Source organism: Trichophyton verrucosum (genome assembly GCF_000151505.1).
Source record: "Trichophyton verrucosum HKI 0517 chromosome Unknown contig00379_1.f1.exp, whole genome shotgun sequence".
NCBI classification, from domain to species: domain Eukaryota; kingdom Fungi; phylum Ascomycota; class Eurotiomycetes; order Onygenales; family Arthrodermataceae; genus Trichophyton; species Trichophyton verrucosum.
In genome coordinates this window covers 110,437-133,012 of record NW_003315384.1, presented here as the reverse complement: position 1 = coordinate 133,012, position 22,576 = coordinate 110,437, and the positions used below count along the sequence as shown (strand labels likewise).

Here is a 22,576-nt window from a genome sequence, read left to right as displayed (position 1 = left end):
CTCTCCGAACGCTGGCGGGCCTCTATTCGTGGAGCTGCAGACGGGGGAGGTTGGCAGCAAAAGGAATTATGGGGATGTCCTGCGCTCAGACGAAGAAGACGGAGACGAGGGACGAAGAGGAAGAGACGATAGTTTCACTCTTTGCTTCTTCGATGGCTTTGACCCTGTGGCTGTTTCGTCTGACCGCAAGATCGTGGACTCTGGAGTGCTGCTGCGAGTTAAGTTGGCCTTGGTGATGGTGATGGTGATGGTCAGGTCGAGGGAGTCAAAAGACGGAGGCAAAGGCAGTGGTCGGGACAGGCGGAAGTCATAGCAGAGTCAGTGCGAGTAGTAGAGTAGAGCGTAGAGTAGAGTAGAGTAGAGTAGAGTGGTGGTAGAGTGGTGATAGTCGTGATGTTGGTGATAGTCGTGGTGATGGTGATGGTGATGGTGATGGTCAAGATGGAGTCTCTCTCTCTCTCTCTCTCTCTACCTACGACCACTACGACTACGACCATGACCATGACCATCTGCTATCTACTTCGACTTCGACTTCTACTACTATCCTGTATTAATCTCCAGTCACCTACTAGTCGACGCATCTCTTTGTCCCCTAGGCATGCAGCTAGACGGCGAATCTGTTCTTCCAGCCCAGCCAAGCGCCTCGTCACCTCCAGGGCGTTTTTTCTTCGCCAGCCAAAAAGGACAACCAGCGACGACCATCACCCTCCCTCGAGCTATCGACTAGCACCGCATTCTAGCTCTCTTCTAGCCTGTTAATCGCTGCTCTTCTTGACTCTTCTAATAATCACTCTCAAGATGCTCTCGCGGATAGCTGGCCGGGCGGTCGTGGGCAGACGCCTGCTCGTCGCCGGCACGAGACAGTCCTCGACCTGGGGAGCTGTGCCCCAGGGGCCTCCAGTAGGTCATCTCCAGCCTCAATGGCACTCACCAGACACTCAATTGAAGTAGAAAAGATGCTGACGGGTGTAGGACGCCATCCTGGGCATCACCGAGGCCTTCAAGGCCGACTCCTTCAAGGACAAGATCAACCTCGGCGTCGGTGCCTACCGTAGGTCCAACCTCCTACCTATACAACAGCTCCAACAGCTACATCTACAAGATATATATATTGACAGAATACAGGGGATGACAAGGGAAAGCCATACGTCCTGCCGTCCGTCAAGGCCGCCGAGTCCAAGGTCGTCTCCTCCAGCCTGGACAAGGAATACGCCGGCATCACCGGCATCCCGGCCTTCACTGCCTCTGCCGCCAAACTCGCCTACGGAGCCACCAGCCCGCTCATCGCCCAGGACCGCATCGCCATCACCCAGACCATCTCGGGAACAGGAGCCCTGCGCGTCGCCGCCGCCTTCCTGCAGCGATTCTACCCTCACTCCAAGACCGTCCACATCCCCACGCCCAGCTGGGCCAACCACGCAGCCGTCTTCAAGGATGCAGGCCTCACCGTTGAAAAGTACAGATACTACGACCAGAACACCATCGGGCTCGACTTTGAGGGCCTGCTGCAGGACATGCAGAGTGCAGCGGACAAGAGTGTCTTCTTGCTGCATGCCTGTGCACATAACCCGACGGGCGTGGACCCGACGCAGGACCAGTGGCGCAAGATCGCGGAAGTGATGAAGCAGAAGGGCCATTTTGCTTTCTTCGACATGGCCTACCAAGGGTTTGCGAGTGGTGATATCCATCGTGATGCTTTTGCGTTGAGATATTTCGCCGAGCAGGACATGCCTTTGCTCTTGTGCCAGAGCTTTGCTAAGAATATGGTGAGACTTATACTACTTGAGATGTAGATTGTATGCTAATGAGTGATAGGGCCTGTATGGTGAACGTGTAGGTGCATTCTCGGTTGCTTGTGCGTCTCCGGAAGAGAAGAAGCGCGTCGACTCGCAGATCAAGATCCTCGTGCGGCCGCTGTACTCCAACCCCCCCGTCCACGGCGCCCGCATCGCCTCCGCCATCATGAACGACCCCCAGCTCAACGCCCAGTGGCTCGTCGAGCTCAAGGCCATGGCCGACCGCATCATCGAGATGCGCGCCCTGCTCAAGGAGAACCTCGAGAAGCTCGGCAGCAAGCACGACTGGAGCCACATCACCTCCCAGGTACTCTCTTACTTATCTCTATATCTATATCTATATCTATATATCAACTGCTAACATCTCTAGATCGGCATGTTTGCGTACACCGGCCTCAAGCCAGACCAGATGGAGAAGCTTGCTAAAGAGGTCAGTCTCTTCTTCTTCTTCTTCTTCTACTACTACTTCTTCTTCTTCTTCTGCTAACATCCTCTAGCACTCCGTGTATGCTACCAAGGACGGCCGCATCTCTGTCGCCGGCATCACCTCCGACAACGTCAAGCGTCTGGCCGAGTGCATCTACAAGGTCACCGGCTAGATTCTCCTCTTCTTACCTTAGCCATTGACCCTGTATAACATGATAGAACTAGACTGCTTCTTCTTCTCTTCCTCTACTCCTACTTCTACTCGCTGTAATATCATCTCTGATAATGCTGGGATCTGCCGCCCTTCACATGTCTGCGACTTTCGTCTCGTCTTCACCTCCAACTCCATCTTTGCTCTTAAACTGTCTGTCTCTGCCTTAACCTGCCATCTCCATCTCCATCTCCATCGCCATCAACATCAACTCCATCTATCAACCATCGTCCATCTATCTATCTACTAGCTCGTCACTGTCGCCGTTCTGTAAGGCCTTCGCTGCTTCTCCGCCGCCAAGAAAAACATTTCAACTTAACCTCGGAACCTGCAGCTTCTCGTCTTCTTCCCTTCGCCCGCCGCTCCTCTGGAACCGCCATCGCATCCGCGCCCGCAGGCTCTCAGCAAATCCGACCGACTCCAGCCTGGACGCCGAAGCAAGGGAGAGAAAAGAGACTCCATCGCACGCTTGCAGGTTCGCGCAGTGGAGAGCCGGCGTCTTCAGTTGCTCCGTCTCTGTCGTTCGTTCCAGCTTGCCTCCGACTCGCCCCAGACTCAACGGCCTCACCTCCTCCTACACCTCCCTACGCCCTTAAACACCTCCAAAGACAGTCAAAAACTCCTACAGACACTCGAATACTCTCAAGATATACGTACGATAGGATAATCATGGCTCAGGCGCTGCCCACGGCCATGGCGATGCAGGCAAAGCTCATGGCCCTCGCCCGCTCGTCCTCCAGCGCCGTCTTCTCCCTCTCCAACTTCGACATGCAAGTCCATCCCTATACCCCTATCCATCTTCCCCTTCTACCTCTACTTCTACCCTACTAACAGCCTCTAGAGCCCGGAACATCGTCTTCTTCGTCTTCGTCCTGCGTCTGCTGCGCCGCTCGTTCTACACCCTCCGCGGCCATGGCATCTTCGGCACCCTGCGCAACTTCTACACCTACCTCCGTCTGGTCTTCTACTCGCTCTTCCTGCGCGCCCCGGGCGTCCGCTCCCAGGTCGACAGGCAGGTCAAGACCGCTCTGACCAAGCTCGAGCAGAAACTGGCGCCCCAGGAGCCCGGGATGGTCAAGTTCGTCAGCTTGCCCAAGAAGGGCATGAGCAACGACCAGGTCATGGCCGAGCTCGAGAAGCTGGGCGGCATGAAGCATACCATGTGGGAGGACGGCAAGGTCAGCGGCGCCGTCTACCATGGCGGAGACGAGCTGTTGAAGCTGCAGACCGAGGCCTTTGGCAGGTTTGCCGTCGCTAATCCCATCCATCCTGACGTCTTTCCGGGCGTCAGGAAGATGGAGGCTGAGGTCGTTGCCATCGTAAGTCAATGAAGCAATCAATGGATAAAAAAGTAAAGACGCTGACTTGACAGGTTTTGTCGCTGTTTCATGCGCCGGACGGATCTGCTGGTGTGACTACTAGCGGCGGAACGGAGTCTATCCTCATGGCCTGTCTGTCTGCTCGCCAAAAGGCCCTGGCCGAGCGTCGTGTCACCGAGCCTGAGATGTATGCTCAACTATCTTCTTCTTCTTCTTCTTCTTCTTCTTCTTATATATATTTGTACTAACAACTAATAGGATCATACCGGAAACCGCCCATGCGGCATTCACCAAGGCCTGCAAGTACTTCGGCATCAAGCCGCACTACGTCGCCTGCCCGGCCCCAGACTACATCGTGGACGTCTCTGCCGTCCGCCGGCTCATCAATCCCAACACCGTGCTGCTGGTCGGATCGGCCCCCAACTTCCCCCATGGCCTGGTCGACGACATCCCGGCCCTCTCGCGGCTGGCCGTCACCTACAAGATCCCCCTGCACATCGACTGCTGTCTGGGCTCCTTCGCCATCGCCTTCCTCAAAAAGGCCGGCTTCCCGTCCCCTTACGAGGACCAGGGCGGCTTCGACTTCCGCCAGCCGGGTGTCACCAGCATCAGCGTCGATACCCACAAGTACGGCTTTGCCCCCAAGGGCAGCTCCGTCGTTCTCTACCGCCACCGCTCGCTGCGTACATACCAGTACTTCGTCATGCCCAACTGGCCCGGCGGCGTCTACGCCTCCCCTTCCATGGCCGGCTCTCGTCCCGGCGCCCTGATCGCAGGCTGCTGGGCCAGCATGATGGCCGTCGGCGAGTCCGGCTACATCGACAGCTGCCACCAGATCGTCAACGCTGCACGCAAGTTCGAACGGGCTGTCCGTCAGAACCCCAGTCTGCGCTCTACCCTCGAGATCGTCGGTAAGCCCATGGTAAGTGTCGTTGGATTCGCCTCGTCCACTCCCGAAGTAGACATCTACGATGTTGCGGATGCCATGACCAATATGGGCTGGCACTTGAATGCCCTCCAGTCCCCGCCTGCAATGCACGTTGCGTTTACCTTGCCTACCGCCAATGCCGTGGACCAACTGATTGACGATCTGACCACTGTGGTGCGCGAGGAGGTGCTCAAGGCCGAACAACGACGGGCCGCGGGCGTCAAGGTCGAGAAGAAGCGCGGCGATACCTCTGCCTTGTACGGTGTTGCAGGCAGCATTCCGGACAAAAGCATTGTTCGTCGTCTTGCAGAGGGCTTCCTCGACACTCTTTACCTCAATTAACCTGGCATTACGGACATCACTCTGGATATCACTCTGAACACCATACTGGACACCATCTACTGTCTTGGATGAACGGACCTATAAACCAAAAAACTTGTATATTCCTCGGGCTGTCGGTGTATATTGTTATCGTTATTGATATTGCTATTTTTACTCTGCACAACTGTACATTCAAACAAGCAACGCACCTAAGAACCAACGCACTCTTCATAAAGAAGTATCAATACATCTATCTATAATACATGACTTTTTCCTCAGCTTCAGTCCAGTCCAGTCCAGTCCAGTCCAGTCCAGTGTAATGTAGTGTAGTTCATGCCTCCCTCTTCTCCCGCCATACTTCCTCCGCCCTTCTCTCAACATAGTATCCTGGATCCGGCTTGCGTTGTAACCGAAGCTGTTCCCGACTCAGCGGCTTATCTACCTCCGTCACGGCAACAAGCTCCTTGACTTTCATGATCTGGCCCGCCACGTCTCTGCTGACGGGGTAGAAGACGGTAGCCATGCGCTTCTTGAGGCCCAGGGCATGCAGCACGCCTGTTGTTTTGCGCGGCAGGCCTATAGCGGACCGCAGAAGGGTGATGCGGAAGTAGGACATGCCGTCGACGTAGAAACTCTTGTATATTCGACGTAGGAGGACTGCTAGAGCAGAAACTGGTAGAATTGGTAGAATGGTGTGATGTGATGTGCTGTGTTGTGTGCTCTGTGTGTTGCTTGCAAGGATAGTTTCGCCCTCGTCTCGTCTTTGTCTCGGTTTAAGTGCTGATATCAAAACGTGCTGGGAGCCCTTTCTCCGTCCGTCCTGGGGGGCGTTTTCTTTTCTCCTCTCTTTTCGATCCTGATGGTGTCCGATCGATCCTCGTCAAGCTGTCGGCTGCTGGCTGTTCGTCGTTGATTTTGATTGCTGTATCAAAAGAGCGCGGGTTGATATTCCAGCTCCAGCTCCAACTCCAACCTCAGCGTCCGATTGATATTATATTGAATCCTGACTTTTGCACGTCGATCGATCGATCTCGCGTCCCGTCCTGGGCCAGGCGTATGAAACAGCCCGTCAGTTCAATCTGCGTCGTGCTCGTCGTCGTCTTCTCTCTTTCGTGGTTGTTCGTTGCCTCGACCGGCCCAAGCAAGCAGGATAACTAGTTAAACCACCACGCTCAACTGTCCGGCTGTCCGGCTGTCCGACGATCCCAACTGTCTAACTGCCTGTCTGCCTATCGTCTGTCAAAAGTGCAATTGATCTCAGCAATTCGAGTTGAAGCCCAGTCAGTCCTTGAGATCCATCCATTCCGTCCAGTCCGTCGTCTGAGAAAATTACGACGGATCATCGATTGTCCGCCGCAAACGCCCTTCATTGCTTTTTCCTTCGAGAGGGAGGGCCAACGATGAACGAGCGTCGCAAAGTCCGGCTCAGCCTCTTGCCAGGGTCGACTCCGTCTGTGGCGCAAAGACGAGCTGCTTTTGAACAGAAGAAGGACGCTGGCGCGGGCGCGGGAGCTGGTGCTGAGAGGCCGCAGATACGCCGCACCAGGTCGAGTCGCATACGCAGACGGCACGAAGAGCTTCAGGGGATCGCGGAACAGCCGCTGCAGCAGGAAGCCCAAGGTGGGATACAGACACAGATACAGGAGACAGAGGTCGAGGTCGAGGTCGAGTTACCTGCGTCTGGCAGTGTTGATACTGTTGAGAGCGATTCTCGTCCGGTCGACGCTGGCGCAGATATCAACATCGCCCGCCAACCACAACCACAGCCACCACTACAACCACCACCACTACAGCAGCAGCAACTACAGCAACAACAACTACAACAACGACGGTACTCTAGATGGATAGCTGCTGCTCCTAGACGACCGTCGACGCTACGAACAGTGACTGTGCCCTCGCCGGAGCCGCCGCTACTCACGCCGCCCCTGACAAGCTCCAGCAGCGACTCGCTCTGCTTTGCTGCCCCGGTCCAGGCACCGGCATACCATGACAGTGAACCCCCATGCAAACCTGCTGCACAAGAACGACCCCAATTGATCCTTCATACCCCTCCTACGTCCACGCGGACATCATCCTCTACTGCGTCAGACCCAGACATGGCGGACGAAAACGGCTCGGACGGGAGCCTGGTGGTGCCCCGGCTAGAGGACCTGCTACGGCATCCCGAAGACCTGGAGAAGATATCGGTGCTCAAGGCAGAATATACCAGAAAGAAAGAAAACGTCGATTCACAGCTGCGAGAAGGGCTGCGGGACCAGCTCGAGCTCGTGCAGCGCAGCCTGGCTGACCTGGCCGAGGGCAGAAGGCAGATCATGGACGCAAAGATGGGGCCGCAGGGCATCGACAGGCTCTGGGCCGAGTCGCAGTCTGCTCTCGGCGACTTCGCGCAGATAGACAAGCTGGCCAAGATACAGCGCAATTTCGAAGCGGTGCTCTTCATGAAGAAGGGGCTCGAGACGTTTCATGCTGACGTGGCCGAGGTAGAGCGCATGCTGCGCGAAGACGACATGGACATGGAGAACCAGCCCAACCTCCTGAACATACACATGGCCCTCTCGCGTCTGCGGGACTTCCGAGACGAGGCCATAGACCAGATACGCAGGGCCAAGGATAAGAGCAGCGAGGCCACCCTGACCGAGCTGTTTGAGGGGCTCGACCCGGCCATTGAGTGGTTCGACGACCACCTCGGCACCGCTTGCATGAATATCATCCCGCTCATCCAGGCGGATAACCGCAGCATGGTCGTCAGGCTCGCGGTCGTTATTGCGAATGAAGAGAAGAATGATGCCAAAGTCAGGGCCTTGCAGGATGCGCAGAAGGACCACGAGTATCTCGCCAGCAGGTTCAAGTCCATGAACATCGGGCCCAAGACTATCAGGGGCTACAAGGAAAACTTCCTCAAGAGCATCGAGCTGTACGCCCAGCCCAACTTTGAGGACTCGAAACAGCAGTTCCTAGATGACCCGGACAGACTGGAGAAGAGCTTTAAGTGGTTCTTCAACGACCTGTTTACCGTCCAGCAGGGGATGCAGAACCTGGTGCCGAAGAAGTGGAAGATCTTCAAGACATACACTGACATATACCACCGCATGATGCACGACTGGCTCATTGAGTTTGTGGATGACCCCCAGATGCCCGCTGCCAACATGCTGGCCATCATCAACTGGTCAGAAAAGTACTATAAGAAGATGAAGAAACTCGGATGGGAGGCATCAGACCTCGTCCCCAACGTGCTCGATGACCGCGAAGGCGAACTCGTACAAGACTGGCGTAACCTCATCGTCAAGGCCCTGGATGAATGGATGGACCGCATGTTCAACACCGACAAACGGGCATTCCTCGACCGTGACATGGACTCCCTCGACACCAACCCGGACGGGTTCTTCCGCACCAAGACCCTCGGAGACATGTGGCGCATGCTTCACGAACAGCTTCAGGCTGCCGGTGCCTCCCAGCGTACAGACGTCGCCGAGGGCGTGGTAGACGCCATGTTCCGCTCCCTCAAGACCCGCCAGTCAATGTGGCAGACCATGCTCGACGAAGAATGCGCAAAGTACAAAACATCCACCATCGACCAGCCCGAGAGTCTCCAACAGTTCCAGGACTGGCTCATCGCCGTCGCCAACGACCAGATCGCTTGTATTGACGACAACGACGCCTCCGGCCAGCTAGGCCACTTGACCCGTTTCAACCGTGACTTCGAACCGCTCGTGACAGACAAATACCTAACTGCCCAAGCAGCCAACGAAGTCGCTACAATACGAGACGGATACGTCGATCTAGGCACACACTGCATATCCGTCTTCATCGACCTGATTTTCTCCGTCGACTTCCGCACCACGCTGCCTGAATTCTTCACCCAGAAATGGTACGGCGAGTTCGCTATGAAGCGCATGATCTCTACTTTTGAAGACTACATAAGCGATTACCATGCCGTCCTCCACCCGTCTCTACGTGATATCCTCGTAGAAGAAATCTCCGACGAGCTGCTGGTCCACTACCTCTCTTGCGTGCGCAACAAGGGTGCCAAATTCCGCCGTCAAGACCCGTACACCGAAAAGTTCAAAGACGACATCTTGACTGTCTTTGGCTTTTTCCAGAAATTCCCCGACTCCTTTGGCGGAGGCATCAAGGACCGATGGAGACTTGTCGACTGGCTTGTTCGATTGCTTGAGGCAGACAAGGCTGGTGTTGTTGTGGTTTACGAAGGGTTCAAAACTGAGTACTGGGATCTGCAGCTCTCCTGGGTTGAAGCTGTGTTACGATGCAGAGACGACTTTGAGAGATCCATGGTCAGCGCCATCAAGGCAAAGGCCGCTGAGCTATCGGTTGAAATGGGTCCCGATACACTCATGGGAAGAGTCAGATAGAGCCACATACATGCCTTTCGGGTGACGTGACTTGGAGATGACATTTGAATATATCTGGCACAAATTTATTTTTGGCTATATGCTATGCTTTACTTTAATCTGTCTATTTAACTACTTATATCAGGTCTTCGCCATCGCTACTTTCAGTGATGGTCGAAGTGCCCGGCGTTTGCTTGATGGGACTGCATTCGTGGAGTTGCCGTGTTCAAAAGGGCCAACAGTGTGAATTAGAACATACACTATGTGGATATGCGGGATGGAGATGGGTCTCAATAAAGATAATATCCGTTTATTCAATCTATCAAAGAGCCAGTAAACGTTAAATATATCCTCTATTATCCATTAAATATGCCAAAGTGATCCTCAATCAAGCCGACGCTGATGGACTATTCTATATTCCTGTCCGAGTACTGGGCCACCCTTGGCCTCATCATGGGATACTGGCTTCGCGCCCATCTCGCAAATACATATCCTATCAATTGGAATCCCCTTAGCCCATATGAACGGCTCACGCTCAACTTCAGCATCTTTGCCCTTGACGTCCTTGGAACCGGCAGTGTGCTGTCTATGCCGACTTCCTGCAAACTTCTCTAGTAACTCAGTTGCATCAAATTTCACTAATGACTTGTCTTTACCCCTTTGACCTTTGCCACCCTGTTGGGAGGCTGGCTTTCGTTTTCCAAGGTAAATGGTATTGGCGATGGTTGCATGAAGAAGCAATGGGCGCGGTTTGAATTCTGGAACAATTGGGTTCACAGCTGGTGTAGTCGATGCACTGGCATCTTCCTCCTCCTCCCCTTGGTCTCCGTTTTCATCTGAGCCCTCGTTGTCCTTGGAGCTTTCACCTGGAACCACCTTATTACGAGGTTTGGCCTTAACCATGTCCCGATGCATGAATCCGGCTTCAATAAACCTATCTCGCAACTTCACGCAAAACGGATACAGCCGGCCTGAGGTATCCAATGGCGAAGCATGTAGAACAGTAGCTGCCCGGGTCCTTGGAATGGCATGCAGCGATACCAAATCAATTGATAGGGGTCCCTTTGCATCACTCTCGTCTTTGGACTTTGCTTCTTCCTCCACCTCTTGCATTATGGAGGCCAGATCAAGCGAACGGAAAAAAGACAGCGTTTCATCCAGCCGTTCTTGACTGGTTAGACTCATAACCCCCAGCGTGAAATGCAGCGTTCCGAGCGGCCGCAGAGCTCCATACGGCACGAGTGGTGCGTCAGGCGCATGGCCTGCCGCTGGGCCAGAAGGAGGGACAAGTGGAATTAACGATTTGAATTTAGCAAGTGAGCTTTGAAGCTGGTATATCGACTGTTCGTTTATCAGGGGTATGCAGAGAAAGTGCGTCAACGGCGGCTTGCTGCTGGCTCGATTATTATTCCCCTGGCCTCCGCCACCCCGTCCGGGTCTTCTGGAGTTACCCATCCCGCCAGAGTAGGAGATCTGATATGCCCGAGTCCCCTGGACGCGCGTGGTATGAGAGATTAGCTGCCGGAAGTGGTGTTTTATCATTGAACTAGACGCTTGGTTCCAGATGCAAGAATGGCCTGACAATCAAGACGTATTATCCACATAGTCAAGCATGCTCGGCTCAGCTAGCCCAGGCTCAAGTGGATCTGCGCTGACCAGGAACCAAAGCTGCCTGTCAACGGTCCCTTGCTGGTTGTTGGAGTGTTAAGACGCCGGAGTTGGTGTTGTTGGTTGTTGTTGGTTGTTGATCCGGGAGCATCGACGTCATCTTGCGCAACCTTTCTAGCTCCGTCTTTTCTCCACAGGCAAAAACAACGACGACCAGCCAAAGTCAACTTCTCACCAACAACAGCCCGTCGATTACTTTGCAGCACACGGAGAACCAATCGATACCATCGCCTGTAAAGGTACGAGTCTGTCACTGTCACAATGCTATACAAAGTCGGCAGCCGAGGAGCTCTTCGCTCGCTTCTCTCCTCGTCTCGTGCGCATCGCTCTCACATCACAACGGCAGCAACTCGTACACATTCAAGGACAATCCGTCCTACAGTCTCCCGGTCAATTCCACAGAGATCATTCTGCTCGTCGCCTGCTTCGTTCAAGGGAATCACACCGGGCTCCTCGGATCCTGCTCCGCCAAATCCTGAGCCCAACTACATCGGTGTCAAGCAGGTCACTGAAGCGTCATACATATCAGAGCCGGAATACCGTGATCGCTCTGAGGAATATATCAATGCTCTGATGGCAGAGATAGAGAGGACCCAGGAAGAGCAAGGGTCAGAGGTAGAAGCCGAGTACAGCGTATGTGAAGCTCATTTATCTGACAAGGAAAAATTTAACGGCTCTTTACTTACACAACGTTCGACTTAGGCCGGAGTACTCAACGTCGTCGTCCCTGGAATCGGTACCTACGTCCTCAATAAACAGCCCCCGAACAAGCAGATATGGCTCAGCTCGCCCATATCTGGCCCCAAGCGGTTCGACTGGGTCGTTCAAGGCGACGAGATGACCGAGAAAGAAGGCACTCGGGATTATGTCGGTGGACAGTGGATATACCTTCGTGATGGGACAAACCTGACAGATATTTTGAACGCAGAGTTGAACCTGGAGTTGAGAGCAAAGATCCACGAATGAAAGAGTCGCCTGATACAAGGCTTCAGGATTTGTGCTTGCCAGCTTCCGGCTAGACGTCGTTTTAATTGTGAAGATCAGATCACATTTGTACATGTATATGCTATCTTTGCTTATGGCACATTGTGAATGTTACAACACTTTGTACGACAAAGGCTCATGTCCCTCCTTCTTCGGACTTCCTCCCCTGCCCATATTCTGGCTTGCCTCGAGGTATGAGGTCTATATCTCCTGAAAACCGTACAGCAGCTTTCCCACATAACTGTATACTGTATACTCCTGCCCGGGCAGGCCTAGCATCGGAGCTGGCTCTCTTCCTTCATACTCGTGGCATGGCTCGGTGTCTTTCACGAGTGGGATCGATATTGGTGGTATATCTCTCAACAACGAGGTCTTGTCTTCCCATCGTAAATTAGGAGTCTCGATTAAAGTAGTAACGGGTTGTTCGGTCGTATCCGTCTTCGACATTTAATCTTTCCCTTGCACCATTACGCTGTGATAGCAGTAGCCACTCCGCCATTACTTCCGCTGTCGTCCTTTGGTAGATCAGCCTGCGCAGACACAAGTTAGTCTTAGGCCCCAATTTGCGTCAAAAGCAGATATATCTCACCTCATCAAAGATGACCCTAATCATCAGACTACAGCTAGGACAGACACCGATGTCCTCTCCATCGCGCAGGTCTGCGAGGCCGATTTCAAACCTATCCCCGCATGGACATGGGTAGTGGTATATTTGCAACACAGGATCGAAGGTCATGTCTTCGATTTCAATCTCATCATAGATAGAAATTGAGTCCGCCATGATATAGCCCCGTTTATAACTCTTGACAATATTATAGAAATCTGCGAGGATCGAAAGTTTGTATTATTCTTTAAGCATGACGAAGGCTTTTTGTTCAGTCAAAATTTCTTGGTGGCGTTTTTGATAAGATTAACTTTATTATGTCATTGTCTAATTGAGAAGATCACATGATTCTCCATCGATTATATAGAGGTCATGTGCAATTTGTGTTGATGACTCATCGATTAACTTCCTATTAAGGTAATTTACAGCTTAATAATAATTTTGTTAATGGAATACAGACTAGTACAAAAATACATTAGAACAACCAATAATATGGTGTCATTTTGAAGTACATAAATTACACACGTAACCAGCTAACCAGAAAAACGTCAAGGGCGTGACTCGAGATTTGATTGATAGCCGTAGTCAATTTTATCATAATCGTACAAATGTCTTGGTACATCTTTTAGTGCATAGTTTTTGGCTTCACCTAGCCGATTTGCTCCCCTGGATATCAACAACAGCCAACACCCCAGAACTTAACGTGAAAAATAGGACCGACAAGAAGAGTCAACAGAAAAGACAAGGAACAAAACTGACAAAAGGGAAAGTATTAGGTACCAAGAGAAAACTAGACAAACCTAACGTCGAAACTCCGGGCAAAAGGGAAACGCAGCAAAGGAGGAAAGGAAGTAAGAAATAACAAAAAATTCCGTAAACACGTACAGACGAGAGAGAAGATAGGAGTACTTTCGATGACCAGATGCAGTGAAATTCCATGTCCGAGTCCCTTCTTTGCGCTGAGTTGAAAAAGCAGAAGACGGTAGAAAGGGAGAATGTGAGTTCAAAGTGACAGGAACGGAAATGAAGTCTAAATTGATTACGTGAACATTAGTTGCGATGGTTTGGCGAGATTGTTCGGGATGGGCAGGAAGATGGTATATCATGGGAGAAGGGGAGGGAACGTCATTGTTGGACATTGAATTGCTGGCTTGGTGTGGCAACTCGCGATTGATTGGCGTGAAGGTGGACCTTCTTATCCCTGCTGATAGATACACGATGTATGTATGTATTCCCGACAGGAATAGAAAACCTCTGGGAGAGAAGAGATGGAGGAGAGAGATGAGTAGTGACATGGTCTCAACATCATACTCTTGCCCACACAAAATGGAAAGAAAAGAGTTGATGGAGTGAGAGCAGAGCACGGCTGGCTTTGTAGAGAAAATAGCCAGCCGACACAGCATAGTAATGACCTGTCTACTCTTCTTCACTCTCTTCCGAGTCTTCGTCGTCACCGCTGCTTTCAGACTTGGGAGCTACAGGGTAACATAGTTAGCTTCAACATCGAGACTTGGCAGCTGAGTTCTATATTTGGTAAACAAACTTACCCTGTTCATAAGAAGGTCCTCCCGTAGCCGCCACTGCAGCGCCAGCACCGCCTTTGAACTTCGACAGGTTACTCTGCAAAGAACGAATTTGCTTTTCTTGCTCTGTCTTGTTCATTGGCTTGCTCTTCTTGGGTTTCGGCTGGGGCAAGGAAGGGAGAGGCTCCGGTTCACTTGGCTCCTCGTAGCCCTCCAGGATAGAAGGAGCAGCGTGCTTCTTGACGAATTTGAGGAGGATCACAAGAACATGGTTTGGAAGTTCGTCGATGTCAAGTTCGATATCATCCTCGCCAACTCCCTGCAAGAATACCGTTAATATGGAAAAAACTTGTATCAAGGAAACGGGATATAAAACGGGAGAAGCTTACCCGAAGAGAGGGTACGTGTTTCTGAATAATAGCCAATGCCTCCTGCATTCTATTCTCTGACAAGCTGCTGATTCCATTTGAGATCAAGGATTTCTCCTCGTAGGTGACCCAGCGACCACCCTTCTCTCCCTTAACCTTTGAGCCGCCGCTCTTCTTATCCTTCTTGTCGGCCGTTCTGGCAGCGCCTTTCTTCACATCTTTTTTACTCTTAGACTTGCCCAGCTTCTTCGAGGCAGGGGGGGTCTTTTTCTTCTTGGTGATTGCCTCAACCTGCTTTGACATTTCTGCAATTTGTTTCTGCAGCATGGTCAGTTTTTCCTGCTCATCGTCGGTCTCATTTTCTTCCTCCTCAGAAGATTCTTCGGAGGTTCCGGCTGACTGATGGCCCGAGGCAGGTTCATGATTGCGCACCCAAGCATCCTTTGTAGACCATTTTGCATCGAAGGTCGCCTCGGTAGTCTTTCCAGCAGAGTACACGGGGTCACCAACGATGTTGAATTTATAGCAGTTCTTGAAAATCAGACGCATATCTGCCTCGAACTCCTTTGCGTTTTCGTATTGGCCCTCCGAAAGCTTCTTTTGCATTGTCTGCAAGTCCATCGGTTTCTTAATTACATTGTGATAGCTAGGGATGTTAAGGGCAACTGGGTCGACAGGGAAATAGAAAAACGAGGCGTGAGCGTAGTATTTGTGCTTGTGTAGTTCATTAAGAACCTCCTGACAGAATTTAAGTTCTTGCTGGAACTTCTTTTTCTTGGGCTTCATGGAGAAAGGAAGGTCTCGATTCTTAGGTGGGTGGATGGATCGCTTCGGTCTGCCATCAGTCGTAGTCGAGTCACGACGGATAAGGGGGAGACCTTCTGGACCAAGTGCAAAAGTCGGGGATCCAGCATTGCTGGCGCGTGGAGCCGCGGGGGCAGCAGCGGGGACAACAGCAGCTGGAGGAGCGGGAGCGGGAGCTGGAACAGGTGGCCGTGTCTCTCTTCGAGGTGGTTGTGTTTTAGTTGGCACACTTGCAGCCTTCTTGCTCTTCTTTTCGGCGGGAGTGATTTCAGGTGCATCGTGGTTAGGCAGCTTCTTGAGGTGTTTTTGAAAGTGCTCGTACAGACGATCACCTGCCAGTGAGACAACATGCGCAGGCCCATTGAATGTTTTTGAATTGTTAACCATGAGCTCGAAATCGTTTATGACGTCCTGGAGCGTTCGGTATTGTTCTGATTTTAGCTTGCCTTCCATAGTCAGCAGGTCCATGGGGTGCTTGACAAAGTCATAGTACGTGGGTATGTTTAGCTTGACTATATCGACAGGAGCCTTGAACATCTGACCATCACTAATGCGCCTTAAGGACTGGATTGTGCGGATGAGAAATTTTACCTGAACCTTGGTCAGGTCCCGATGTAGGTCTGGAACGCCATTTGTAGTGCCAGGGGCGGGAGTCACTGGAGTCGCAGGAGGAGCAGGCTCTCCAGCAGATGAAGGAGGAAGGGCAGAAGTTCCAGCCACTGGGTGATCAGAGCTAATGTCTTCGGTCTTTGTACGTTTTGCTGCCCGTTCGTCGTCATCATCTTCGCGTTCCCGAGAGACCTTTGTAGTGGCTACCTCTCCAGTAGATGACGGAGCTACTTCAGGCACATCTTCCATAACGTGGTCTTCCTTATCCTTTTCTCGGCTTTCAGACACTGCCGTAGGCGTTGTATGGTCCTCTGTCTTCAAAGGTTCAGCCTGTGATACTGCCGGAGCAGGGGCGACATCCATGTCGTGATCCACGTCCTGTTGTCCCTTCTCCTGCCCTTCTGGGGGAGCTGAGGTTGGCTCCGTGGCTGGAGCTGGTTCGGACACTGGGGCTTGCTCTGAAGATAGAGCTGGCTCAGGAGCTTCAGTTGATGAGAATAGAGGGTCGTTCTCATCAACTTGACCCATCGCTGTATCCGCGTTCGCAGTATCTTCCTTCTTAACATCTTCCTTTGACGCATCCATGTTGGCATCAGGGTCAGTGGACTCTACCGCTGGACGGTTCTCCGGCTGTCCATTTACATCCTGGCTTTTGGTACCCTCGCCTAGATGTAAGGCCGCAGTCTCCGATTCCACGCCAGCGGTTTTATGGTTGGAAGGCTGATCGACAGGGGATAGTAGATCAGCCTCTGAGGGCACGTGTACTGCTGAGGAGTCTTGCTTTGACTCCACGCCGTTTGATATGGATGAATGGCCGTTCAGTTGTGGCTGGGAACTCCCGTTTGCGGTGGGAGCTTCCGCTTGCTCGAGGTCTGACTTGGCCCTATCAGGCAAACCCTTTGAACTAGATTCACTGTAGTAGTCGTTAGCCAAATGATAGATAAAAAGAAAAGTATGAGCCCGATTCAACAGCAACATACATTGTGGTGTTTGAATCAGCCTGAGCTTCAGGCTGGGACTGTGAATCTAGTTGGAGAGGGTTGAAAATAGCTTCGGTGCCTTCATTCGGCGGCGTTCCCATACTTATAGATATCAAAGGGCCTCGGGTCGTGATATGACGCGTCTAACGTGCCGCTGGGAGCAAAGAATTGATATTGAGATGAGGATTCCTCTCGAAGATAGCTAGTGGCGCGTAGTGGATGAGAAATGACTATTGGTAAAGTAGGCATGAAGTAAGTCATGAGTTCAAGCTTTTGTAGAAAGTAGAAGCAAGAAAAGGGGGAAAAAAGAATTCAGAAGATGAAGATAAAGGCGCGACAGAAAGTGAGAGAAGCAAAAGGACAGAAGAGGTGAGAAAGCAGTGAGTTGGGTATCAATAAAACACTTCACTTAATTCAAAGTACACTGTGGTGAAGTATAGAAACAAGAACACACAGAGAAGAGAAGGAACACAGGTATTGTGGCAGGCTGTCCTGCTCAGTCATCTGTGAGGTTGGAGATAGCAAACAGCAGGGTATCAAGCAGAACACACGACGAGGGCCAGGCATATATACCCTTGAATCAAGATATATACCTTTTCCTAACAAGGGGTAGAGGTATCGGTGGCAGTCACTTCTTGGGATATGCAGTGTCCAACGGCTTGAGGCGATGAATGAGGTCTGGATTGAGTTTAGGAGGCCGAGGAGAGTGGAAGAAGACAGGTCTTTATATAGACGCGAGTTCTTGCCGATATCGTCACTGCTCCCAGCAGGCCTGCAAGCTTATTGGAGAAAGAACCGTGGTTGGCGCGAACTTAAGCGCAGGCGGCAACTGAAGGACAAGAAGAGAAAAAAGGATGCTTACGTTATCACTTAACCCGTGATTGAGTCGGATACAGGCTTAGATAAGCAACGAAGCTTGCCTAAGATTAAGAAAGTTACTCTTTTCTAGAAAGAGAAAGGAAAGAGGAATGCCAGTGCGTGCGCGTAAGGAGCGGTGGTGTGGTGGGTGTGGTGCGGTGGGCGGTGTGTGACGTGTCAGTCGTGGGTGGGCCTGCTAGACAGGTTGCGAGGTCAGGCTTTTATCGCGGTGCGTGGCAGCAAGGGTATGGAGGGGGCGGAACACGGGGGCGATGCGAGCAGAGCAGGAAGCGTGAAAAGAGTGAAGAAGGTCGGAAGAAGGAGGGGGGGGGTGCGAGGAATCCTTATAAGTACGGGCCTCGTTCGTGCTGCTGGGAAATCACCGCAGCCTCCTGCCGCTAGCCTCGGATGGCCGAACTAATTTGGGCGGTCCCTGAAGTGGAGATTTGCTCTCTCCTGATTGGCTACAGGATGACGCGTCGTGCTCTTATTGGATACTCTGGTCCCACTTCTGTCTGTTTTGGGACGTTCTACTTGAAAGGATGTCGTATGGTACTGTATCGACGCGCCCCCATTAGGCGTGTTTTGCGTGGTTGCCTGCGTACATTACGGTGTATCGCAATACGCCCTGTTTACCTCCTGCTTTTTTGCTTCCTTTCTTCCTGTCTCTGGTCTCTGTTGCTGCTGCGACGATGCGAAGTGGGAGGCGCTGGAGTCTCCCATACACGGCAATGCCCATCTCGACCAGTCCAGATGCATGTTTCTTGTCCTGCAGCATAGATCATAAATCTCATCTGCAGTGCTCTCTCGCCTTGGTCCTATATTTTCTTCTTTCCATGGCAGTCGCACACTCTATTGAATTTTTCCCGTAACATGTTTCGTCATAGGGGGTGGTTGGAGCCCCCTTATGTCAGATTTTTTTTTTGCCTGCATCACGTGAATATTGTTGATATCACGTGAGGGTATTATGCCATCGGCTGTGCTTGTTGAAAGAGAAGCGACGGCAAGAATCACCGTAGAGAGAGCAAACAAATTGCTTGCTGGCCTGCGAAATTGATATGCCACAACAATCCCTTCCCGAGGTCTTAAGGGCAGGCGCTATGAGCTGATTCCTGGGGCATTCCGGTAGATGGATGGCTCAGCCATTCGCCGCATACCGTAGCATCTGAGAACCACATAAAGAGAGACGCTGATGGTATGATGGGGGATGGTATAACATAACCGACAAGCAGTATATCTGTGGTAGCTGGCATCTTTCTGAAGTCCAGAGATGCAGGATGAGCATCAGAAAGAAGAAGAGAAGAAGAGCTGAAGATTAGGCGCCGTCGGTCTTTTAACGCAGAGCAAATTCACCATCACGTGCCTATTACATAAGGGCTGGAATGATGGGAACGAAGTCGATGATGTATTCATCATCCAATTAGAAGCCTCCAGTCAAATTAAACCTTCGGGATTACGGAGTTATATAAACCCGCTTGGCCCAAACGCCTGCTGAGCTAAGCCCAAAACAGCTAAACTCACGTGGTATCACCTTTTAATTTTTTTTTTTTTTTTTTTTATGCGGATAGCGGAAGGGAAAAAAAATGGTAGCAGCTGCAGTAGAAAAAGACATCGTGAGCAGGCGAGTTCGTTGACCACGAACAAAAGGTCGGAAGTTCTCCCAGGTCTTGCGGAGCGGGATTCATTCATTTTGACTTGAACTCAGACCGCCCATTGACGCTGCGGACGGACACTGAAGGACTTGTTCTCTTCTTCTTGATATACTACAAGAGTATCTCAAAGATTTATACAACCTGCTCAACATGGGGAAGAAGAGTTCATCTCGAGCCGTATCGAGGGTATCCTCTACCGCTGCCCCTTCCGCGGCCTCTGCGACTGTGACTATCAAGAAATCGTCCATCATTCGCTCAGCCTTTTCCCCGTCAGAATTCCAATTGGCGCTCTTCGCGTCCGTCATCCAGGGTCTAGATGCGCACCATATCCGGATACACAGTACTTATTCGGGCCATCTCCAGTGCGAGCATGCGGTTAATCCCAAGGAATCAGTTACTTCTCTGGACTGGGGATACTATGGGGAAGCTTCGCGGGGTGACCAGCCGATGAAAAAGAGGCGCAAGAGACATTCTGGTGTCAATGGTATTGCTGCTGGAGTGGAAGACGATGCGGGTGCCATTGTCGTTGCGTTCGGTACGAGCACATCTGAAATTAGGATGTATTGCCCTTCCGAAGACAAGGTCACCGGTGTTCTTACCGGAGGACATGAGAACGGGATCAGAGATTTCAAATTCACCCTAAAGAGGCCTGCGCAGGAAGGGTGGAGTATTGGCGGTGATGGGAAGCTAGTACAGTGGAATTTGCGCAAGGGAATTTACGTGAGGTATGAGTATTTGTGCCTCGTTGTGTTTGTGATATCCAGAGCTAATTTGTTTACAGAGTGATTTCCTTACCGTCAACTTCCGTATCTGCACTGGCTCGACCAGTACCAGCAATCCCACCGGTACTATGTGCTTCTCAAACACCCTACCTAATCAGCCCATACGACGAGGCTACCAATTCAGAACCGTCATTCAGTTCGATGAAGAATATCGTTCATTCTCTAATCTCTTCTAACACCGACTACACCGATCTATCAGGGCCCTTCCTTGCCTCTGATTCTGACCGCTATATCAACGTCTTCAATCCACAGCATAAACAGCTTCTTGGCTCATTGGTTGCGGATAAGGAAATAGACCTAGTTTCCCTATATCCTGGTTCTCACAAAGGGAGCAACGAGAGCGAAAACTCAGGCCAGAAACAACAGCTAGCTGTTGTCACTCGTGATGGCGCAATTGAGATCTTCTCCAACCCTTTCCATAAATTTGGTGACAGCTCTGCCTCCGGTACCGCTGGAGCCAGTCTCAAATCGCTCCGAAAATCCATGACCCGTCGGCCAGACGCTGTAATAAAGCTGGTGAAGCCTGATAAAGCACGCTCACCTGTTCCCGTGGTCTCCGTGTGCTTTGATGGTGCGGACCTAGTAGTTGTTTGGGTTGAGGGAGGCATAGACCTGGTTTTTGATAGGATACCGTGGCTTGATGAAACAACGCAGGAGCTGATGTACAATGGTGAAACGGAGTTGGTGCGCGGCAAGTCTTCCTCTAACATTGGTAACGCCATGATGAACGGTGTCAAGGATCTAGGCAAGACTCATGTGGATGAAAGCCATGCCATTGTCGAGCAAGGCGGATTCGCCGAAGGCGTCGATGATGAGGCAGAGGAGGACGAGAAGTCAGAAAACGACGATGACTCAGATGAAGAGCTGGACGATGCAGACCCAACTTCCAATGCCCTAACAAATACCAATGAAGATGTTGAAATGGCAGACCACACAGATGCGGAGGATGCAGCTGAACCCTCGTTTGGCGAGCTTCTGGCTTCTGCCCCCCAGACCATCAGTGTCTCCGCAGACTTTATGGACAAGACCTCCCTTCTTCAATCAAAAGCTCTCCCCACAGAATCTCATCAGCTCCCTGCCGGCCTCTCCCTAGCAACTGTCCTCTCTCAATCTCTCAAAACAAACGACAACACTCTACTAGAATCTTGTTTCCATACAAAGGACATGGCTATAGTGAAGACAACCGTTCAGCGGCTTGATTCATCCCTTGCAGCTACCCTGTTGCAAAAACTAGCTGAGCGTCTGTCCACTCGTCCAGGTCGGTACGGGCATCTACTGATGTGGGTACAATGGACATGTATTGCCCATGGTGGCTCCATCGCCTCCAACAAAAGTGTTCTCAAGAAAATCAGTTCACTGTTCAAAGTCATGGAACAGCGTTCAGCAAGTTTACCTTCCCTCTTACTTCTGAAGGGAAAGCTAGATATGCTTGAGGCCCAACTCGCATTGAGACAAAGCCTGCAAGGCCGAGACGGCCGTGTCATTGATCCTGACGAAGAACGAGTTATCTACGTTGAAGGACAAGAAGATATAGCTGATGAAGATGACGATGACGCAGAATCAATGCAACTTGTTGCCGAAGGTGAACACGTTCCCAGCCGTAAGGAGGCCCGCGATATCCTAGAGGATAACATGTTTGCGGACAAAGATGGCGACGAAGATATGCCCATGATGAATGGCGTCGAGTCCGACGAAGAAGGGGGACAAGACGATGAAGATGAGGAGGAGGAACTTCTCGATGTCGAGGCAGAAGTTTCCGACGATGGCGAAGATGAGGATGACGACGAAGAGGAAGATAGTGATGAAGAGCCCAACTATGAGGAAGAAGCAAGCTTGTTGGAGTTCCTTGCTAATTCAGACGAAGAGTCTGAAGTATCTGATACCCCTGCCACAAAGTCGAAGAGCAAGTGAAGAGGTTTTTCTCCTAAACGTCGGAGTGAGGAGATATAAAAAAGGGCAATAAATGGAGATTAAAAATCCGTATAGAATGGAATGGCTTCTTCTCTTTCCCAGTTTTTCTTTTTACACCATTTTATAGGCTGGATTATATCTTTTTTTATCTTATTTTTTTGGCATGTATCTATTGGGCGATTACAATTGTTCAAGTCAGAGGAAGTGAGGTCGATTCCATTGTTATGTTTTTTACTTGCTTATCATGCCTTGCCTCTCTGCCTGCGAGTCTATTGTTTGTGTTCATTGACTTATAAAAATATCTCTTTATTGCATTATAAAGCTATTAGTCTTTTTTCTTCTACTGAGTCGCCCCGTCGGCTTTGGTACGCTACGTGTCTGTCAAATTGCGGAAACTTAAATCGCTCGGAGCAAACCAGCCAAAATTCCAGGGTTGATGTAAGGGGCAAAAGGCTTGTCTATAGTTTTCTATCCGGGGGCAAA

At 51.2% G+C, this 22,576-nt stretch overlaps 9 protein-coding genes across 9 annotated transcripts; 6 read left to right on the top strand and 3 right to left on the bottom strand.

The window, feature by feature from the left end:
* Nucleotides 1-40: 40 nt before the first annotated feature.
* TRV_05009 (uncharacterized protein) lies at nucleotides 41-554 on the top strand (the record flags this gene model as incomplete). The annotated part of the gene is made up of 2 exons (XM_003020887.1): nucleotides 41-250; nucleotides 378-554. Coding segments are annotated over 2 exons (387 nt in total), but the record flags the coding sequence as incomplete, so codon positions are not given.
* Nucleotides 555-798: 244 nt separating this feature from the next.
* Nucleotides 799-2,283, top strand: TRV_05008 (uncharacterized protein; the record flags this gene model as incomplete). Its single annotated transcript, XM_003020886.1, has 5 exons — nucleotides 799-900; nucleotides 973-1,051; nucleotides 1,126-1,766; nucleotides 1,816-2,103; nucleotides 2,167-2,283. 5 exons carry the CDS (start codon nucleotides 799-801, stop codon nucleotides 2,281-2,283), a joined length of 1,227 nt encoding a protein of 408 aa, XP_003020932.1.
* Nucleotides 2,284-3,102: 819 nt separating this feature from the next.
* TRV_05007 (uncharacterized protein) lies at nucleotides 3,103-5,022 on the top strand (the record flags this gene model as incomplete). Its single annotated transcript, XM_003020885.1, has 4 exons — nucleotides 3,103-3,203; nucleotides 3,275-3,752; nucleotides 3,806-3,939; nucleotides 4,011-5,022. 4 exons carry the CDS (start codon nucleotides 3,103-3,105, stop codon nucleotides 5,020-5,022), a joined length of 1,725 nt encoding a protein of 574 aa, XP_003020931.1.
* Nucleotides 5,023-5,332: 310 nt separating this feature from the next.
* On the bottom strand, nucleotides 5,333-5,617 carry TRV_05006 (uncharacterized protein; the record flags this gene model as incomplete). The annotated part of the gene is made up of 1 exon (XM_003020884.1): nucleotides 5,333-5,617. The coding sequence occupies one exon, from the start codon at nucleotides 5,615-5,617 to the stop codon at nucleotides 5,333-5,335; it is 285 nt and encodes a 94-aa protein (XP_003020930.1).
* Nucleotides 5,618-6,401: 784 nt separating this feature from the next.
* Nucleotides 6,402-9,371, top strand: TRV_05005 (uncharacterized protein; the record flags this gene model as incomplete). Its single annotated transcript, XM_003020883.1, has 1 exon — nucleotides 6,402-9,371. The coding sequence occupies one exon, from the start codon at nucleotides 6,402-6,404 to the stop codon at nucleotides 9,369-9,371; it is 2,970 nt and encodes a 989-aa protein (XP_003020929.1).
* A 363-nt stretch (nucleotides 9,372-9,734) lies between these two features.
* On the bottom strand, nucleotides 9,735-10,805 carry TRV_05004 (uncharacterized protein; the record flags this gene model as incomplete). Its single annotated transcript, XM_003020882.1, has 1 exon — nucleotides 9,735-10,805. The coding sequence occupies one exon, from the start codon at nucleotides 10,803-10,805 to the stop codon at nucleotides 9,735-9,737; it is 1,071 nt and encodes a 356-aa protein (XP_003020928.1).
* A 474-nt stretch (nucleotides 10,806-11,279) lies between these two features.
* TRV_05003 (mitochondrial chaperone Frataxin, putative) lies at nucleotides 11,280-11,984 on the top strand (the record flags this gene model as incomplete). The annotated part of the gene is made up of 2 exons (XM_003020881.1): nucleotides 11,280-11,651; nucleotides 11,721-11,984. The coding sequence occupies 2 exons, from the start codon at nucleotides 11,280-11,282 to the stop codon at nucleotides 11,982-11,984; spliced, it is 636 nt and encodes a 211-aa protein (XP_003020927.1).
* Nucleotides 11,985-14,022: 2,038 nt separating this feature from the next.
* Nucleotides 14,023-16,991, bottom strand: TRV_05002 (transcription regulator BDF1, putative; the record flags this gene model as incomplete). Its single annotated transcript, XM_003020880.1, has 4 exons — nucleotides 14,023-14,081; nucleotides 14,154-14,448; nucleotides 14,519-16,814; nucleotides 16,891-16,991. The coding sequence occupies 4 exons, from the start codon at nucleotides 16,989-16,991 to the stop codon at nucleotides 14,023-14,025; spliced, it is 2,751 nt and encodes a 916-aa protein (XP_003020926.1).
* Nucleotides 16,992-19,550: 2,559 nt separating this feature from the next.
* On the top strand, nucleotides 19,551-22,093 carry TRV_05001 (small nucleolar ribonucleoprotein complex component (Utp5), putative; the record flags this gene model as incomplete). The annotated part of the gene is made up of 2 exons (XM_003020879.1): nucleotides 19,551-20,125; nucleotides 20,182-22,093. 2 exons carry the CDS (start codon nucleotides 19,551-19,553, stop codon nucleotides 22,091-22,093), a joined length of 2,487 nt encoding a protein of 828 aa, XP_003020925.1.
* Nucleotides 22,094-22,576: the final 483 nt, after the last annotated feature.